The following is a 17,212-nucleotide window of genomic DNA, read 5'->3' on the forward strand; positions in this document are numbered from 1 at the left end:
CAAGGCTCTGCCCACACCAGGGGGCTCAGCCCAGCCCCACCTCCTGTCCCCCAAAATGCAATGACCCAGAGCCAAGGCCTCTGCCTGTCCGAAGGGGGTGGGGGTTCCTCGCACTCCAGCCATCCCAGACAGGGATTTGTGCCTACAGGGGGCTACTTGGATGGAGCAGCCACAGGTGATGGCACCCACCTGCCCACACCCCGTGTCCTGCTGTGCAGTCCCCGGGCTCCCCTCAGCCTTGCTGCCCCCCAGCCCCATCCCAGTGCCCCCTGTGCTGTGCCCCACTGCTGCCCACACTGTGACCGTGAGCCCAAACGAGCCCCTTTGCCCCTCCCCTGCACAGCCTTAGCAGCAGGCTGTTCCTAGACCCACAAGGAATTCCCAGGGCAGTGCAGGCAGGACCCCGGCTGTCTCTCTGTGCCCATTCGTGGGCAGGAAGGGCTGGAGCCACGCTGAGGCCACAGGTCTGTATTGGCTGCAATAAAGCTGAGTGGGAGCCCCCAGAGCTGCGCTGGTTCTTTGCCCAGGCTCAGTCCAGCAGCTCCCTCCAGCCCACGTTGGTGAAGGTGCGGGGGTCCATGCGGTCAATGTAGAGGATCCCATCCAGGTGGTCCATCTCGTGCTGGATGATCCGGGCGGCCCAGCCCGACGCCTCCCAGCTCACCGGCATCCCCAGCTCATCCACGCCTGCGCCCGGGGTAGCGGTGGGTTGGGGGGTGATTAGGGGGGAAAAGGGGGGACCCGTATGAGAGTGGGAGGAGCTGTGAGAGAATAGGGTGACTGTGTGAGAGTGGGGGACCTGCGAGATTTGTGAGAGAACAGGGAACCCATCAGAGCATTAAGGCACCCGTGTGAGAGCAGGGGACCCGTGTAAGAGAAGGGGCCCGTGTGAGGGGGGGGCAGGTGCGGGGTCCCACCCGGGACAGGGCAGGTCGGTCCGTACCGGAGACATGGACGGCCCAGTGCCGCGGGACGTAGGCGGAGAAGCCGTGGATGCTGGCGCAGCCCTCGGGGCCGGTGACGAGGCGGGTGTCGAGGACGCGGATCGCGGGGTTGACGAGGACGCGGAGCGGAAAGGGCTCGATGCGGTGCGCTTGGCGCAGTGCCGGCGGGTACCGGGCGCAGCGGGCGGGCGGCAGCTCCGCGGCGAAGACCTTCAGCGGCACCCCGAGCTGCGGAGCGCTCAGCCCCAGGCACGGCCGGTCCCGCAGCCCGGCCGCCAGCGCCGCCGCCAGCCGCCGCAGCTCGGGGCCGCCCAGCTGCTCCGGGGACACGGCGGCGGCGGCGCCCCGCAGCACCGGGGCTCCCACCTGCACCGGGGCGGCGAACGGCGGCACGGGCGGGCCCAGCACCCGGCGCCGCAGCGCCCGCCAGTAGGAGCGTTCCCGCCGGTCCCAGCCCGCCGCGTCTCCGCAGGCGCGGGCCGGGAGCAGCGGGGACCCCGGCAGGGCCCGTCCCGGCAGGGCCCGTCCCGGCAGGGCCCGTCCCGCCGCCGCCGCCATGGCGCACCGCGTGCGCGCGCACCCGCGCCGCCGCAGCGCCCCCTGGTGGCCCCGGGCCGCTCGGCGGGGACACGGGCGGGCCGCAGCCGCGCTACCCCGTGGTCACCGGGGCGCCCGGCAGCGCAGCCTCCCCGGAGGGGCTCTCCGCGGGCTCGGTGGGAACCGCCGCGTGTTCTCCCTCCGGGTCCGGGGCGGTCTCCGGGGACGGCTCCTCCTCGCCCGGTGCTGGCGGAAGGAGGAAAGCCAGTGGCTCCCTGAGAGCCGCCACGTCGATGCGGCCCAGGCGGCCGAAACGCTGCAGCTGCGTGGGGGGGACACCTTGGGGATGGAGAGAGGGGTCAGGGGCTCTGCAGGCAACGAGACCCCACGGAGGGGGCAAGAGCAGGACAGAGCCCACTCAGTGCCAGGTGGAAGCCACGGGTGAACTCCCCCTACAACGAAAACCAAAGCCCGAGATCTCACCCAGTGCCTGTGCAATCTGTGCTGGAGGGAAAAGCACCTGGAGGCAGCGGTTCAGGTAGGGCAGCAGGTCCTCCAGGAAGGCTGTGCAAAACTGGGTAAAGAGCTCCTGCTCCCGCCCACTGAAAGCTGCCTCCTCAGCACGGTGGAAGGCCAGGATGGTTTTGGTCACCTGGGGAGAGAGGCAGATGGGTCACCTGATGACAGCCACGTGCCCAGGTGGGTAAGGAGGCCAGTGGCACTTGGCTTGTACCAGCAGCAGCGTGGCCACAGGCCCAGGGCAGTGCCCATGTTTCTGTGCTGGGCATTGGTGATGCCACACTTAGAATGCTGGAGTCAGTTCTGGGACACCCCAAGATACACATTGTGGAGCTGGAGTGTGTCCAGGGAAGGGAATGGAGCTGGAGAAGGAGCTGAAGCACATGGAGCAGCTGCGGGGGGCTTACTGTGGAGAAAGGGAGGCTTGAGAGGGACCTTCTCACCCTCCACTACTCCCTGACGGGGGTTGCAGCCAGGGTGGAGCTGGGCTCTGCTCCCAAAGAACAAGGGACAGGACAGAAAGAAATAGCCTCAAGTTATGCCACAGGAAGTTTAAGCTGGCTATCAGGAAAATTTCTTCAGGGAAAGAGCTGTCCAGCCCTGGCACAGGGAAGTGGTGTAATCTCCATCCCTGGGGAGCTTTAACAGCTGTGTGGATGTGGCACTTGTGGACATGGGCTAGGGACGGCCTTGGCAGTGCAGGGGGAGTGCTTGGACTGGATGATCTCAGAGGCTTTCCCAACCCACTCAAAACAAACCCGGCCCATGATCTCCCAGGACAAGTCCCAGCTCCATCCCTGGACTCACCTCACCAAGGGCACTGTCCAGGCAGGCGGTGACGTCCTGTGCCAGGGCGATGGGGCAGCAGAGCCGCAGATCATTGAAGGCAACGAGGAGCCCGTTGAGGAAGCAGGCAAGGGGTGGGAAGTCCAGGAGCACCATGGGGGGCTGCAGCGTCCCAGGCTGGGCTGTGGGCACTGGCACTCCTGCACCGCCCCCCAGCACGGCTGGAGCCGAGATCAGCGTGTAGGAATTCATCTCCTCCCGGAATTTCTCCACCGCCTCCTCCACCGCCTTGCTGAAGGTGTCGGCGGCCACGCGCTGGAAGAGGGGGGCCAGCTGCCCGCGGAAATCCACGCCCACCCTGCTGAAGGACAGCCCGAAGTACATGCACTGCCCCAGCAGCGAGTCCAGCCGGCCGCCCACGCCGCGCTCCAGGTCGCGCCGCAGCGTCCGCAGGAACTCGGAGACCTTCTGCAGCACCCAGCTGTGGAAGATGGCCCCCTCGCCCGGCGCCGCCGCCTCGGCCGGCACCAGCGGCTCCTCGTCCGAGAAGATGGCGCGGTACTGGGTGACGATGTCGAACAGGTGCACGCGGCAGGCCTCGATGGTCTTGGTGATGTGCACGTAGGGGTCGTGCTCGGGGATGGAGGCCTGCGTGGAGCGCAGCCAGGCATCCCGCGCCTGCAGGAACTTGACGCGCAGCTCGGCCTCGGTGAGCACGTCCATGCGGCGCAAGAAGCCGATGACGCGCAGGCAGGCGGGCAGCGGGATGTTGGTGCGCAGCTGCTGGATCAGCTGGTTCAGCATCAGCTGGGCTGACTGGCGCACCTCCTCCACGATGCCCTGGGGAGCAGAGAGCCTTCAGTCAGGTACAGGCACGGGGCAGCGTGGGGGTCACCTGGATCACAGGGTGGGACAACACGGGTATTCAGCCATGGGGCAAAGACAGCGTCGGGCTCACCTGGATAACGGGGATGCTGCTGTGCTTCCTCTCCAGCCTGCGCACGTAGGCCGTGAGCTCCAGCGCCTCCTCGTAGTAGCCGTTCCGGACGCAGGTGTCCATGAGCTGCGGGATCTCCAGGATCTCCAGGATCTCCGTGTGCCGGTTCAGGGTCAGGCTGTTCATGCGCCGGCTGCAGGCAATGGCTTCGGCATCGCGCATGAAGGTCCTGCGGGCCGGGAGGGCATCAGCAGAGCCCTACCTGCAGCGGGTGGGTCCGCGCACCTTCCCACCCGCAGCGGCCGCTCCCAGCCGGCCCGACCCTCAGTGGGCTCCCCACCTCTCGCTCCCCAGCCCAGCCCATCCCCGGGCCTTCCTGCCCCGTTCCCACCCGCGCCTTGCCCGCCGCTCCCCGTGCCCGGTGCCCGTCCCGCACCGGCAGGCGTCCTGCAGCGCGGGCAGCCGCTCCAGCAGGCTGCCGAGGCGGCTCTCGATGCCGCCGAAGCCGCGGCCGGCGCGGCCGGTGCACTCGGCGGAGCGGATGAAGGCTCGGTAGTGCTCGAAGGCGAGGCGGCGCGTCTCGGCCCCGACCCGCGCCCGCTCCGCCGCCAACCGCGCCGGCTCCCGGCCCAGCTCCGCCAGCCCCAGCGCCGCCAGCTCCGACACATAAGCGGCGAGCTCGGGGCCGCCGGGAGCCGCCGGGCCGCGCAGCCAGGCCAGCAGCCGCGCCTCCTCCGCCGCCGCCGCCATCGCCGCGGCCGCCGCGTCACCTCCGCTACCGCCGGTTCCGGGTCCGTCACTTCCGCTACCGCCGGTTCCGGTCCGCTCACTTCCGGTCCCGGCGCCCCCGCGTGCGCGGCGCGGAAGATGCGGCCGCTTACGGAGGCGGAGACGCGGGCGGTGTTCGAGAAGCTCGGGAAATAGTGAGGGGCCGGGACCGGGGGGACCGGGAGGGATGGGCACCGGGAATCGGGCGGGACCGGGCATAGAGAAGGGACGGGCACGGGGAGGGCCGGGCCGGCTGGATCCGGGGAACGGGGAGACCAAGGGGACCGAGGGGGCGGTGGCACCGGGGACCGGGAGCGCCGGGCCTCGGCGGTCCCGCGGCAGGAGGGGCCGGGCCGGGCCGGGCCGGGCTCACAGGTCTGTCCCTGCAGCATCGGGGAGAACATCCAGCTGCTGGTGGACCGGCCCGATGGCACCTACTGCTTCCGCCTGCACCGGGACCGCGTGTACTACTTGAGGTGAGCGCCGGGCGGGGCAGGAGCGGGCCGGCCCCGGTGCGGCCCGGCCGAGCTCAGCACTGCCCGCTCCCGCAGTGAGAAGCTGCTGAAGCTGGCGGCCAGCGTGCCCCGGGAGAGCCTGGTGGCCCCGGGCACCTGCTTCGGGAAGTTCACCAAGTCCCAGAAGTTCCGGCTCAGCGTCACAGCCCTGGACTTCCTCGCGCCCTACGCCAAGGTGGGTCCCGGCCCCGAGCGGCCCCCACAGCCCCGAGCGGCCCCCGGCAGCCCCACGGCCCCTCACAGCTCTCTCTCCCGCAGTACAAGGTGTGGGTGAAGCCGGGCTCCGAGCAGTCCTTCCTCTATGGGAACCACGTGCTGAAGTCGGGGCTGGGCCGCATCACGGAGAGCACGGCGCAGTACCAGGGTGTGGTGGTGTACTCCATGGCCGACGTCCCGCTGGTGAGCACTGGGCCCTGCCGGGGCTGCAGGGGGATACAGGATGGGCGACCTTCCCTCACCTCCCCTTCACCCCCAGGGCTTCGGGGTGGCTGCCAAGTCCACGCAGGAGTGCCGCAAGGTCGACCCCCTGGCCATCGTGGTGTTCCACCAAGCTGATGTTGGGGAGTACGTGCGGAACGAGGACACGCTGACATGAGGGACCCTCGTGCTCTGTGAGTGTTCTGGGCTGGCACGGACTTTGTCCTGCACCGTGGGTGTGGGAAGCCCACCCAGAGTGGGAGGGAAGTGTGGGGAGCTGCCAGCACAGAGCCCCAGAGCCCTCAGGGGGCTGCTGCCAGCGCGGGAGGACAGGCCCTGGCCCCAGCCCTGTCACATAAAGCCTGATCCTTTTTTCAGTGCCTGTTGTCTGGTGTGGAGGTCCGGGGGGAATCAGTCCTCGCTCCTCCTGTGGGGAATGTGACACACTGGGGTGTGTTTTGGGGGGACTGATGAGATTGGGGGGAGCCTCAGAGTGAGGATGAGCTTCAGGGGAGGGAGGGACCAGCACCTTTTAGTCTCACAGAGGCTGGATGGCAGCAGCAGGCAGCAGTTGCTCCCCAGACTCTGCCGGGGGCTCCTTTATTGGGAGTCTGGTAGAAAAGGCCCATTAAGACACTGACAAGGGGTAGGGGTGTGACACACCCACAGAGCACACAGAACTCAGGTGACAGTGTGGCCTTTGACTTTTCTCGGGGTAATGCCCGGGCTAGAGCTGAGGGAGGAGCAGGGGGAACTCTCCAGCCTCCTCCTGGAAGCAGAATCCAGCCTCTGCTCCTACTCTGTGGTGGGACAGAGTGACAGCCAGGTGAGCTGGCTCTGCAGGGGGGTCCCTGCCCTGTTCTAGCACCTCTGACTGCCCGAGGTTTGTGCATGAAAGAGGCGCTTGAGGAAGCAGAGCTGCAGCACGCCGGAGAGGACAATGACACAGCTCTGGGCCATCGACCACCAGTTGACGTAGTTGTAGTTGGACTCCAGGAGGAAGGAGTCAGCCCCTTTCCTCATCCGGGCAAAGTTGTAGAAGCGCCACATGTGGAAGGTGTGGATCTGCAGCTTCCGGATGCTCACCTGCAGGAGAGGCAGAGCTGTGCTCAGAGCTGCACCTGGGGCTCTGTGCTGCATTCAGTGCTGCACTCAGCTGCAGCTCAGCCTGAGCAAAGGACCTGTTCAGTGTCCTGGGCAGGACGTGCCCATCCCTGCTCTGCTGGGGCACCCTGTGGCCTCCCTGACCCTCACCCCAATTGCCTCCAGGGTGTCGTTCAGCTCCTTCTTCTCTGCTGGCTGCTTGTGCTCCATGTTGAAGTCGTCGTAGTACACACCAAAGTTGAGATACACCTGCATCAAGCCGAAGTGGTTTTGCTGGTTGTCCAGGCAGAGCTGGTAGAAACCTGCAGAGGGAAGGGATTTGTTGGTCCCTGGGTGGAAGGGAGACAGGCAGACACATCCCGAGTGCTCAGCCCTCATCCTGCCCCCGCAGGAGCAATCTGCACTCTGGGAAGCCCTGGCTGGGTGGGCTCAGAGCTGCTGCAGGGGCTGGGGCTCACCTGTGTCCTTGGTGAGGAAGTTGATCTGTCCTCGCACGTCCTGGGACACTCCGAGCTGGAAGCCATTGGGGTCACTCGCTGTGACCAGGATGCTCCTGCTGTTGCCAATCCCCGTCGCCCGCTGGACCTGGAGGCAGGGAACACCCGAGCGGAGTTTGTGGGTCACTGTTGTGTGGAGATGGAACTGTGCCATGCCCTGAGGATGTGTTCCTGTGGGGCTGCACAGAGCCGGGGGAAAGCTGCCAGTGCCAGGCACAGCTATGCCCTGGCTCTCCTTCAGCTGCCCAGTGTAAACAGGAGATGAAAGGGCTGGAGTTTCCCTGTGGGAAGGGGACAGCTTAGGGACACACTGTGCCAGGACCTTCAGCTGTGCCACAGCCTCTGGCCAGGCAGGGAAGGGCAGAGCTTCCAACAGTGCTGGAGCTCCCAGCAGCACTTCTTGGGCTTAAACCAGGTAGTTTAAGAAATGCATGGGATTGATGATGGATAGGGATAAGGTTAGTTATAGTAGGAAGATATGCTTCCCTTTGAGAGTGGGGAGGCTCTGGCACAGGGTGCCCAGAGCAGCTGTTGCTGCCCCATCCCTGCAATTGTCAACCCTCAGCTTGGACAGGGCTTGGAGCGACCTGGGATAGTGGTAGGTATCCCTGCCCATAGCAAGGGATGGAAGGAAATGAGCTTTAGGATCCCTCCAAACCAAACAATTCCACGATCATGCCTTAAGAAAGGCACAGTCCCTGAGATGCCATGTGCCACAGGACCAGCAGGGGTGGATCCAGCCCAGCCTTTCCCTGGCTGTGGAAGCAATGTCCCAGGACACGTCCCCAGCACTCACCTCGTAGCTGAAGAAGAAGTTGCCTCCCTGGTGTGAGAACTGCCAGAAGCACTCCACGGTGCTGGCGGGGATGACGATGGCGAAGTCGTAGCGGTCGGCACCGCGGAACAGCGGCTCCTGGCTGGAGCCACTCAGGGGCTCGGTCCTGGGGCAGCCAGCGGGGCCCAGCAGAGCCAGGAGCAGCAGCAGCAGCATCCTCCTGCTCCCCTGGGCTGCAGCACTGGCTCCCCAGCAAGGCAGGGCAGTGTGAGGCACGGGGTAATCATTAACCACAGCACAGCAGCCGTGGCTCAAGGTGATCCTGTGCCAGCTGCAGCTCGGACACCTGCGCTGCCAGGGCAAGAGCCTGCCCTGGAGAAGGCAGGAACAGGACACAGCTCCTGCCAGTGGGGCACCACCAACTGGCCCACATCTCTGACCTGGTGCTCCTGCTCTCCAGGGAAGGGATTTACAGGAGGGGAGGAAAATGCATGGCCACAGCCAGGGAACAAGGGACTCTCAGTGCAGCACCTGCAGCTGAAGGACAGAGGGGGAAGCAGCTGTTCCTAGACAAGACTTCTCCCAGCCCTGGCTTTTGCTGAACAGCAGCCAAGAGAAACTTAGAAACTAAATTTAGAAAGTGCCCCTGTATCACCCCTACCTTACCCAGGAACTCCTCCTCTTTCCCAGGTACACCAGCATGTCACACCTCGAGGACAGTGCTGCTCCCCACCCAGCACTCCCAGAGGGGAAGGGAGAGCCCCACATTCTGTGCCCCTCTGCTGCATTTCCACCCACGAGGCAGAAATTCACACTTTCACAACTCTTGCTATTAAACAAAAAAGGAGCTTTATTTTACAAATGACTGTTCCAGCTGTGGCACTTGAAGGCAGGAACATGTGGCACCCTTGGAGCTCACACACAGCAAGGGTATTACCAGGAAAAGTCCAAAGAAAACATGACCGAAGTCAGACAAAACTAAAAATTTTAGCATGGAAGCAACAAACAGTTCCAAGTACTGAAACACAAAGTAATTTTAGCTTTTTAAAGCGTCAGAGCTGGAAGGGAGTAATTTCTCCTCACACATTAGTCCCCATTAATGGGGGGAAAAGAAAAAAAACCAAGTAGATCCTCTTCCCTGGATCTCTTCCCCACAGAAGTGCTGGGACTCAGTGCTGCCTGTTCCACAAGGAAGTGATGGCAAACAGATGAGACAAGTGATTCAGTGACCAGACAACAAACAAAAAAAATAGTCACCCAAGAGATCATCCTCTGCTCACACCTGAGCAGAGCAGACAGCTGGGATTGATTCCAGAGGCTGCAGTGGTCAGGTGGACAAGGAAGTCTCAATCTAGATTCATGCTGAGAGGCTGCACAGCCCCTGCCATGTGCAGCACACTGATCTCTGCAGATCCAGCTGGAGCACAAGGCTCCTGGGTTCCTCTCTGTCATGGTTCTGGTGGCAGTGGGGGTTCCTACACTGGCACACACTGCACTCTGGTCCAGCTTCCAAAAAACAAACTGAGGTCCAAAAACCAAAAAGAAAGTCCCGTGGCTCCCAACTTCAGAGCATTCCCAGTTTCTTCATGGTCCGCCAGCGATCCTTGATCATCACAGACGTGCGGTTCCTGAAGGGGAACTTCAGGCAGATGGTTTTCCACCTTCCTTCTCCATACTTCTTCACCCCTTCCTTGATCCACTCGCTCTCCTCCATGGTCCATTTCTAGAAAGAGCAAGGAAGCAGCTGCGTGGCAGAGAGCCTGCTGCCAGTTCCTTCCCTCCTCACCCGTGCCAGGAGCAGCAGGGAAGGCAGACAGGTCCTGGCAGCTGCACACAACACCCCAGCACTGCAGATGTGGTGCAGCAGCTGCCTTCCTACAGGCCAGGAGGAGAGGTCCTGATGGCACCAACGTGGGACCTGTTCCTGGGTAATAGCTGTGTGTCCCTCAGCTGAACAACAACCTCTCCAGCATGAGGGGAATTTGACAAACCTTGCTTTAAACCAAAGGGACCTGAGGCACATTGCCAGTGCCCTGCAGGCAGGACAGGCACAGCTCCAGCCTCTTTTATCATGGAGACTGTAGGGACACTGCCCCTCTGCAGGGCCTGCTGGAAGCACCTAAGGCTCCACATACCTGTTTCTTGGAGCTGGAGTGGGTGGAGACTTTGTTTTTCTCAAGTGATGCTGGAAAACAAGGGAGAGAATTACATTTCCCATAATTTGGGAGGTACAGACCTCCAGGAGAGCCTGCCTTGGGCTTAACTACTGAGCTGTGCAGTCAGAGCATCCTGTGACAGCAAGGCACCCCAATTCCTTTATCCCTGCCTTCCCACTGGATTTCTGGTTTCAAAATTCAGTCAACCAGGCAGCAGCAAGACCCCTGTGAGTGACCCCCTGCCAAGATTAGCACAGGTAATCCCTGCCAGGGGGATTCTCATACCTGCATTTGCAAAGAGCTCATCCTCATCACTCCAGCTGTCCTTCTCCTCTGTGCCACAGGAGCTGTTCCACCTTCCTTGGAAGGACCTGAAATCAGGTGAGGGTTTACTTTGGCTACTGGCTCAGGAGAAGGTGTTTTGGGGAGCAGGTGCAGGGCCACCAAGCAAGCAGAGCCAGCCTCTGGACACTGTATTTCTTAGGAGGTGGGAAGCAAGAGAAGGATGCTCCTACAGACTCTGGCCAGTGATGCTGAAGCTGGGAGAAATGTGGAAAAACAGGTGTTCCTTGTACTGGAATCACCTGCCAGGACCAGCTGCAGCACCTCACTGGCAGCAGGACCTGATCATTTTTTCCTCTTCATTAACCCATAATTAATTTTAAAGCCAAACATATGGGCAAGAGAGGGTTTGCTGTGCCCAGTTCCACACGGGCTGGCAGGCAAGATCAACACTCATCTTGGGACACAGGGCAAGGGTTTGGTGCTCAGGCTACCAACACCAGCAAGACAAGTCTGGGGGCAGAGCAGACAATACCACACGAGAGGGGCTTCATACTTCTCACTCTGGGCAGACAAGGGCTCATCAGGCAGTTTTGGAGCAGGTTTGGAAGCAGAAGAGACCACGTGCTCCTGGGAAGAGTCGGGGCACTCGCTCGACTTGCTGGACGAGCCGTCCAACTCCACGATCAGATTGCTTATGCTGAACAAGTTTTTGATGTTATGGGGTATTTCAGGAGTCTCTGAGGTCTCAGAAGCTTGATTCTCCACTTCTCTGCATCTCTTGGTTCTGTGGGATACAGAAGGAGACAGTTGCTTGGGGGAAGGCAAGTCTGTTTGGTCCAGTTTGGTGAAAAGGGCGTCCGAGTCCCCGGAGTCCGACAGGATCTTGAAAGCTTCTCTCAGAACAGAAATCCCACACGAGGTTACAGCTCCAGGGGGCTGCCTATAAAATAAACACAACCAGGAGGGTTGTAGGGAAGCCACCAAGGGAGCTCTGCTGCCCCAAAATGCAGCCTTGCCCTCCACTGACATCCCCAACTCCTGGCCCTACAGTGCAAATCCATGGAAGAGGGCACTCCCAACCCTCCAGCACTCTGTCCCACACAGCACAGCGCCCCAGGTGTGGAGAGCACACCTTCCTGCTCCACTGCCTCCTGCCATTCCCAGTGCTGCTCCACGAGAGCAGCCACTGCCCCATCCCTGGTCACTGCAGCACTTCATGCCAGCAACTGAACCAAACCACCTCAGCACCCTTCCCAGGATCCACCTCTAGGCTGGCCTGGGCAGGCATTTGGGGAATTAGGAGCTGCCTGGACACAGGCGATTACCCCTTGGAAGAGAACTTGAGGCCAACTGCATCCACAATCTAGAGCCAGACTCCTGTGCCCACCTTGGTGATTCCCTGGCAGACACCCTGGGGGGTTCTGGGGCTGCTGCTGGTTCTTTAGCTACTTCCATGGGCTCTGGAGTGCCCTTCATGATATCATAGGCTGCTGTTAAATGTTCAGGTGTTGCTGCTGGGTCAGTGACTACTTCCATAGGTTCCACAGCTGCTGCAGAGCCACCAGCTTCTTCCATCATCTCTGGAGCTGCTGTGGGACCAGCTGGCCTTTTTGCAGGGCTGGCAGCTCCCTCCAGGTCTTCTGTTGCTCTGGCAGGCGCTGGAGCTCTGGCTGGGCCCTCTACCCTTGCCGAGACCTCTGCAGAGCTGGTTGAGCCCTTTGCCCTTGCTGAGGCCTCTGGAGCTGCTGCCTGGTCCTTCAGCCCATCTGCAAACTCAGCAGTCCCCAGTGAGGATTTTGCTTTGCTGGCGTGCTCCGAGTCCAAAGTCTTTTTCAGTAACTGAAAACAGAAAAAGCACAGCACATTACAGACATGATCCTTGTGCTCCCATTCCATTTGATCCCCTCCCAAAGGCGTTCCATGGATGGAACAGCTTGTCTGACCATATGAACCCCTTAGGAAGGGGCTGGATTTAGAGAGCTGCAGGTTCCCCCTGCTCCTGAGGCAGGCACGCACCGTCAGCAGCGCCGGCTCCGAGTCGTCCATGTAGCCCTTGAGGAACTCAAAGATGCTCTGCTGGAACTCCTCATAGGAGAAGTTTTTGACCTTTGGATGAGAGGGATTCTTCTCCCGGATCACAGCCAGCCACTCATTCCTCTTCTTCTGGAGAAGGATGCAGAGGATCAGGAGAGAACCCTCTGGGCAGGGACAGGGGAATCAGCGACAGCCACATAGAGGATGTGGGCAAGGACTGGGCCTTTCCTGCTGGGCATTCTCCAGGCACAACCAGGCAACACCAAGATGAGGCTGGGAAAAGGCCAGAGGAGCAGGACAGCAACCAAGGAGCAGCAGAACCACCTTATTTCAGGAATTCTCCTTGCCTGCAGTGCCCAAGCTCCCTAGTGCCTGCAAGAACAGGAATGGGGACTCCTGCTGCTCCCAGAACCTGCTGGGAAGGTGAGCTGGAAGCTCATCAAGGGATAAATGGTGATGCCTGGAAGGCCTGTGAAGGTGTGTGAGGAAAGCTGAGTGACAGAGGGGGCTCCAAGGTGCCAACCCAAACATGCAGCTCTGAGGGACCAGCACTCCAGAAGGATTGTTTCCATTTTGGCCTCCTCCCCCCAAACCTCCTAGGACACATCAGACTCCTCTGGACACACCAGCAGCTCCCACTTCATTCCAGCACAGACTCACTTGGTTCCTGGGCTCCTTCCCCATGTGCTTCTTGACAATATCAGAAGCTTTTTCAAACTCCTTGTTTCTGATACAAACAACAACAGCCTGCAGAGGAAAACAAGGACAGATTGAAGCAGGGCACAGGAGCAGCTCGGTGCCAGCTTCTACTCACAACTCCCCCATCCCTGCAGGTACGAGCCCGGAGACAATGAGGGAACCCCACATGTGAGGCTGCTCCCACCATCCCCCCCACGAGGCAAAAGCTGCAGCACATGTTTACTGAGAATAAAAAAGATCTTACAGCTTCCTTCACCATTTTCTGCACAGCCTCCATCGTCCTGTCTGCAACAGAAAACTCCTCACGGATGAAGTCCAGGACCAGCATGGCCGACTCCAGGGGGGTCAGCTCTGACTCCTTGTCGAAGGTGCAATCTATAAGAATTGGCATCCACACATTTGGGGGGGAGGGTCACGGCCCTTCCCTGCAGAAAGCTGGTTATTCACCTGCACAGGGGGCATCAACCCACCCCACAGGTGTGCCACAAACCCCACAAACAGCTGCCTGGGCTGAGGCACTGCCAAGCATCTGAGCTGCAATTCCTGCCCCCAGCAGCCACGGGAAACTCTGGAGGCAGCACTGGAAGCAGTCCCAGGTGCCCAGCCCTGAGCCAGGGCAGCATTTTGGAAGCCCTGAGGCAAAGCAGAGTCACCAGGCCGGTGGGTTTGCCAGCCCTGGATGCTGCTCTCGGCCCCCCAGACAGGAGGAGGCACCCCTCACCCGCGGGGACCCGCACCGCCCCAGCCCAGGGCCCGGCTCTGTGCAGGGACACAGCTCCGGGAGCGGTGGGGACACGGACACAGGACGGGGTGAGCAGGAGCGGGCTGAGAGCAGCACCGGGGCTGCGCAGAGCCCGCAGGAGGGGCCGGGCGCCTACCGAGGTTCTCGCCCTCCTCGACCCGCGACAGCAGCTGCATGATGCGGAGCATCTGGGCCATGTCCGGCTCCCTGTCCAGCGGCCGCACGAGCAGCGCTGTGGGACAAACGGCTGGTCAGAGCTGCGGCCCGCTCCGGGCGCCGCGACCCCTCCCAGCCCCGCCGCCTCCGGTCCAGCCCCGCGCACCCTGCATGATGTCGCGGAACTGGCGGAAATCCCGGTTGCGCCCGGAGCGGTAGGCCTCTATGGCCCGGTGGAAGTAGAACTGCAGGACCCAGCGGTTCACGGTCTTCTCAGGGAGCGCCGTCATCCCGGCCCGGTCGGGCTCGCGGTCGCCGTCGGGGTCGGGGTCCCGTTCCCGCCGCGCCTGCCGCCGCGTCGCCATCGCGCCAGGCCCCAGCGCACCGGAAGTGACGACACCAACGCAGCGCCACGGAACCCTCGGCGCCCGGCCTTATTTAGCGGGCTCCTCGCCTACAGCCCCCGGCGTGCATCGCGCCAACTCCGCCGCGCCCACAGCTCCCGGCGTGCATCGCGCCAAACCCGCCAGTAAGCGTTGGTCGCCGTCTGGCGGCCGGGAGGGGAACGGCGGGCCCCGGCGGGAAGGGCAGCGGGAGCGGCGCAGTCGGGGGCACAGCCGGTCCCTCCGGGCTCGGGGTCCGCCCGCTGCCCGTCCCACGGGATCCACAGCAGCGAAACGGCCACCTGTAAGTGCTGAGACCCCTGAGCGTGTGTGTCACCTGAGCAGGCACAGCTAGGTGTGTTAAACTCGTGTCACCCGGAGCTGGCAGTGCTACCCTGCCCGTGCACACACAGGTTTTTGCCTTTTTTTGGTCTTCCGGACAACCCCCGCTCTCCTGTGCTCTGCGCTCCAGCCACCTGCCGGTCCCCCTCACCTGGAACACCAAACCAGGTCCCCTGGGCAGGATGTTGGGGGAGAGGTTTTCCCACAGTCACCCAGACCTGGGGTAATGAATTCGAAGTCCTGTCTTCCCAGCGCGCTTCCTAATTCCCAAGCAGAACTGGTGCCTGGAGGCGAAGGCACTGGGAGCTGATCCTCGGGATCACGGGTTGGTTCTCTGCCACTCCGGGGTGTCCTGCTCGGACACGCGTCTCCTCGGCCCAGGGGACATTCCTGACTCTGTCCTGGAGGCTCTCCCACCTGAGATGGAAAAGCACGTGAAAATTCCTCTGGCATGAGGTGATCTGGGATCCTCCCTTCCCTCTGCCCCAGGCCAGGAGAGGAGGAAACACACATGGGAAAAATCCGTGTGTCAGACGGAAAACAGAAAAACTGGGAGGGATTTTTATTGGCAAACAAAGGAAGATAAAAATAATCTGTGTGAAGCAGAAGGGTCACCTGGGGCGGGGGACTGCCCTGGGGAGCAGGGTGGGAGCGGGACACGCTTGGAATGCCGAGAAGGATGCAATACCCACAGCTGCTTCCTGGGCTGAGGGAGCTGACCCATGGCCATGCTCTGGGCCAAACCCTTTTCCACCTGAAATACTCATGGACAAAGTGGTTTTGCTCTTTCTCTGTCACAAGAGGCAGGAGGAGGTGCCAGGGTGGGACCCCGGGATTTCAGCCCTGTCCCCTCCATCCAGGCAGGAGCTGATCAGCCCCAGGGACAGCTGAGACCAGTCCTGCCACAGCCCTTCAGAGGCTGCCTTTGCTCTCCTGGCCAGAAAATCCTGTGGGAGCTCAATGATCCATCCGGCTCCAAGCAGATGTGCCAGCCACTTCAGCAGATCCCCTTGGCCCTGCACAAGTTTTAGCATTTTGAGTAATTTCATTCATTTTTGCATAAAGGTCAGGAAGGAGAGTCCTGGAGTCGTCTCCCAAGGAAAGCAAAGCAAGACTCCTCTCAGACACCAGGACAAAGCCACTCGAGAGCCACCTGCCTTGGCCAAGCCAGGTTTCACTTGGGAAAACTCCCCATGGCTCCTCTTTCTGCCTCCTGCCCGTGTCCCTCTGGGCTGCCATCTCCTCCTCCAGTGCCCTCTGGTGAAGGTGTCACCCCTTTGGATGTTCAGGAGATCCTCTCCCATCCTACCAGGCAGATCTGCTTCCCGTGCGATCCCAAGGTCTCTCCAGGGTTTGTATGGGGTTGTGACATGACAGATGTCACAAGAGCAGTGATCCCCCAGCAGAGCTGGAGAAGGTGACAATTCCTGACGTGTTTCTGGAGCTGGGGAGGGCACAGCATTGGCACCCCAATCCAGGCTTCCCTCCTGCACCACTTCAGGGTCTGTCTTAGCCAGCAGCGTGTTAACAGCACCCAGGGCTGGAAAACAAGCCTGGAACGGTGAATTCCAGAGAAAATACAAAAATGAACCCACTGCTTTGCTCCCTGAATCGTCTCCAATAAACAGAGAGGAGGCAGGGATGATGGAAGCAGGACCAGGAATGTCAGTGGCCTCACTACCCAGTTTCACTGAGTCCTCCTGTGGTGTCACCATCAGTTTTTCAGGAAAAGCTTTGGAGTTCCATGTGCCAAACAAAACACTGGGCAGGAAGGCACAAATTGCAGCCGTGCTTGTGCACTGGAGCCTCCCCTCACTGATTTATGGCTTTTGATGAAATGATTACAGATGAAAGAAAATATTCCAGGGAACAGGATCTGCATGTTGCCGTGATCTCGTGCCTGTCACATCCTTCTGGAGGAGTTAGAGAGGAAACAGAGCAGCAAAAGCATGAGGGTCCCTGGTCAGCAGGCTCTCTGCTGGAGCACCAGACAGAACAGCAGCTCCCAGAGCAGCTGTGGCTGCGCAAGGCCAGGCTGGACATGGGGCTTGGAGCCAGCTGGGACAGTGGAAGGTGTCCCGGCCAGGGCAGGGTGGCACTGGGGGAGCTCTAAGGTCCCTTCCAGGACCATTCTGGCCTTAAAAAAGCAGTGGAGATCCACAGAAAACCAGGGAGCAGTGGAACAGGGGAGAAGGGAAATGTGGAGGAGGGTCATGAGATTTCTTTGAAAACCCACAGAGAAACCCTCCAGGCATGAGGAATGGAGAGGAGGAAGCCCAAAGGCACTTATTAAGAAACCTGTGAAGTAGATTATAGAAACTCAGAAACAATCTGAGCAAAGGTAACTCATCCCGTTGGAACTGGGTTGGATCTAGAAGGAAAGGGAAGGATCTAGAAGGAAAGACATTGGTTTGGAAACCCCGCCAGGAGGGGGCTGCCTGGCACAACAAGGAGCTGGAAACACATGAAATCCTGGGTTACACACAGAACCAGGGAAACAGCTCTGGTGACTGGGAAAAGGTAGACAGAAAGGATCAAAAGGAGCAGCAGCTCAATATGTAATATTGACTAGGTGACTGTGGAGAGGTTTCAGAACAGGCTGAACCTTTTACATCC

At 60.9% G+C, this 17,212-nt stretch overlaps 5 protein-coding genes across 10 annotated transcripts; 1 reads left to right on the forward strand and 4 right to left on the reverse strand.

Annotated features, from left to right (window-relative positions):
* Positions 1–453: 453 nt before the first annotated feature.
* COG8 (component of oligomeric golgi complex 8) lies at positions 454–4,479 on the reverse strand. Of its 3 annotated transcripts, XM_059857598.1 has the most exons (6): positions 4,160–4,479; positions 3,745–3,952; positions 2,808–3,626; positions 1,965–2,133; positions 1,622–1,820; positions 454–659 (listed from the first exon to the last, which is right to left on the reverse strand). In XM_059857598.1, the coding sequence occupies exons 1-6, from the start codon at positions 4,471–4,473 to the stop codon at positions 530–532; spliced, it is 1,839 nt and encodes a 612-aa protein (XP_059713581.1). In that variant the 5' UTR covers positions 4,474–4,479; the 3' UTR covers positions 454–529. The 3 variants fall into 3 exon arrangements, with proteins under 3 accessions (XP_059713581.1, XP_059713582.1, XP_059713580.1); XM_059857599.1 differs by lacking the exon at positions 1,622–1,820 and having other exon boundaries at positions 454–687; XM_059857597.1 differs by lacking the exon at positions 454–659 and having other exon boundaries at positions 1,594–1,820.
* Positions 622–1,502, reverse strand: PDF (peptide deformylase, mitochondrial). The gene is made up of 2 exons (XM_059857603.1): positions 944–1,502; positions 622–761 (listed from the first exon to the last, which is right to left on the reverse strand). The coding sequence occupies exons 1-2, from the start codon at positions 1,500–1,502 to the stop codon at positions 721–723; spliced, it is 600 nt and encodes a 199-aa protein (XP_059713586.1). The 3' UTR covers positions 622–720.
* Positions 4,480–4,500: 21 nt separating the features above from the next.
* On the forward strand, positions 4,501–8,661 carry NIP7 (nucleolar pre-rRNA processing protein NIP7). Of its 2 annotated transcripts, none has more exons than XM_059857606.1 (6): positions 4,501–4,646; positions 4,881–4,967; positions 5,043–5,181; positions 5,265–5,405; positions 5,482–5,617; positions 6,289–6,781. In XM_059857606.1, the coding sequence occupies exons 1-5, from the start codon at positions 4,591–4,593 to the stop codon at positions 5,599–5,601; spliced, it is 543 nt and encodes a 180-aa protein (XP_059713589.1). In that variant the 5' UTR covers positions 4,501–4,590; the 3' UTR covers positions 5,602–5,617; positions 6,289–6,781. The 2 variants fall into 2 exon arrangements, with proteins under 2 accessions (XP_059713589.1, XP_059713588.1); XM_059857605.1 differs by lacking the exon at positions 6,289–6,781 and adding an exon at positions 8,490–8,661 and having other exon boundaries at positions 4,502–4,646.
* TMED6 (transmembrane p24 trafficking protein 6) lies at positions 5,991–8,078 on the reverse strand. The gene is made up of 4 exons (XM_059857602.1): positions 7,821–8,078; positions 6,986–7,112; positions 6,678–6,829; positions 5,991–6,509 (listed from the first exon to the last, which is right to left on the reverse strand). Exons 1-4 carry the CDS (start codon positions 8,013–8,015, stop codon positions 6,285–6,287), a joined length of 699 nt encoding a protein of 232 aa, XP_059713585.1. The 5' UTR covers positions 8,016–8,078; the 3' UTR covers positions 5,991–6,284.
* TERF2 (telomeric repeat binding factor 2) lies at positions 8,626–14,263 on the reverse strand. Of its 3 annotated transcripts, none has more exons than XM_059857594.1 (10): positions 14,038–14,263; positions 13,852–13,947; positions 13,218–13,348; positions 12,935–13,021; positions 12,257–12,400; positions 11,628–12,079; positions 10,794–11,180; positions 10,241–10,326; positions 9,935–9,984; positions 8,626–9,522 (listed from the first exon to the last, which is right to left on the reverse strand). In XM_059857594.1, exons 1-10 carry the CDS (start codon positions 14,234–14,236, stop codon positions 9,364–9,366), a joined length of 1,791 nt encoding a protein of 596 aa, XP_059713577.1. In that variant the 5' UTR covers positions 14,237–14,263; the 3' UTR covers positions 8,626–9,363. The 3 variants fall into 3 exon arrangements, with proteins under 3 accessions (XP_059713577.1, XP_059713576.1, XP_059713578.1); XM_059857593.1 differs by having other exon boundaries at positions 12,257–12,403; XM_059857595.1 differs by having other exon boundaries at positions 10,794–11,024; positions 12,257–12,403; positions 14,038–14,262.
* Positions 14,264–17,212: the final 2,949 nt, after the last annotated feature.

The sequence above is a fragment of the Haemorhous mexicanus genome, chromosome 12 (genome assembly GCF_027477595.1).
Source record: "Haemorhous mexicanus isolate bHaeMex1 chromosome 12, bHaeMex1.pri, whole genome shotgun sequence".
NCBI classification, from domain to species: Eukaryota; Metazoa; Chordata; class Aves; order Passeriformes; family Fringillidae; genus Haemorhous; species Haemorhous mexicanus.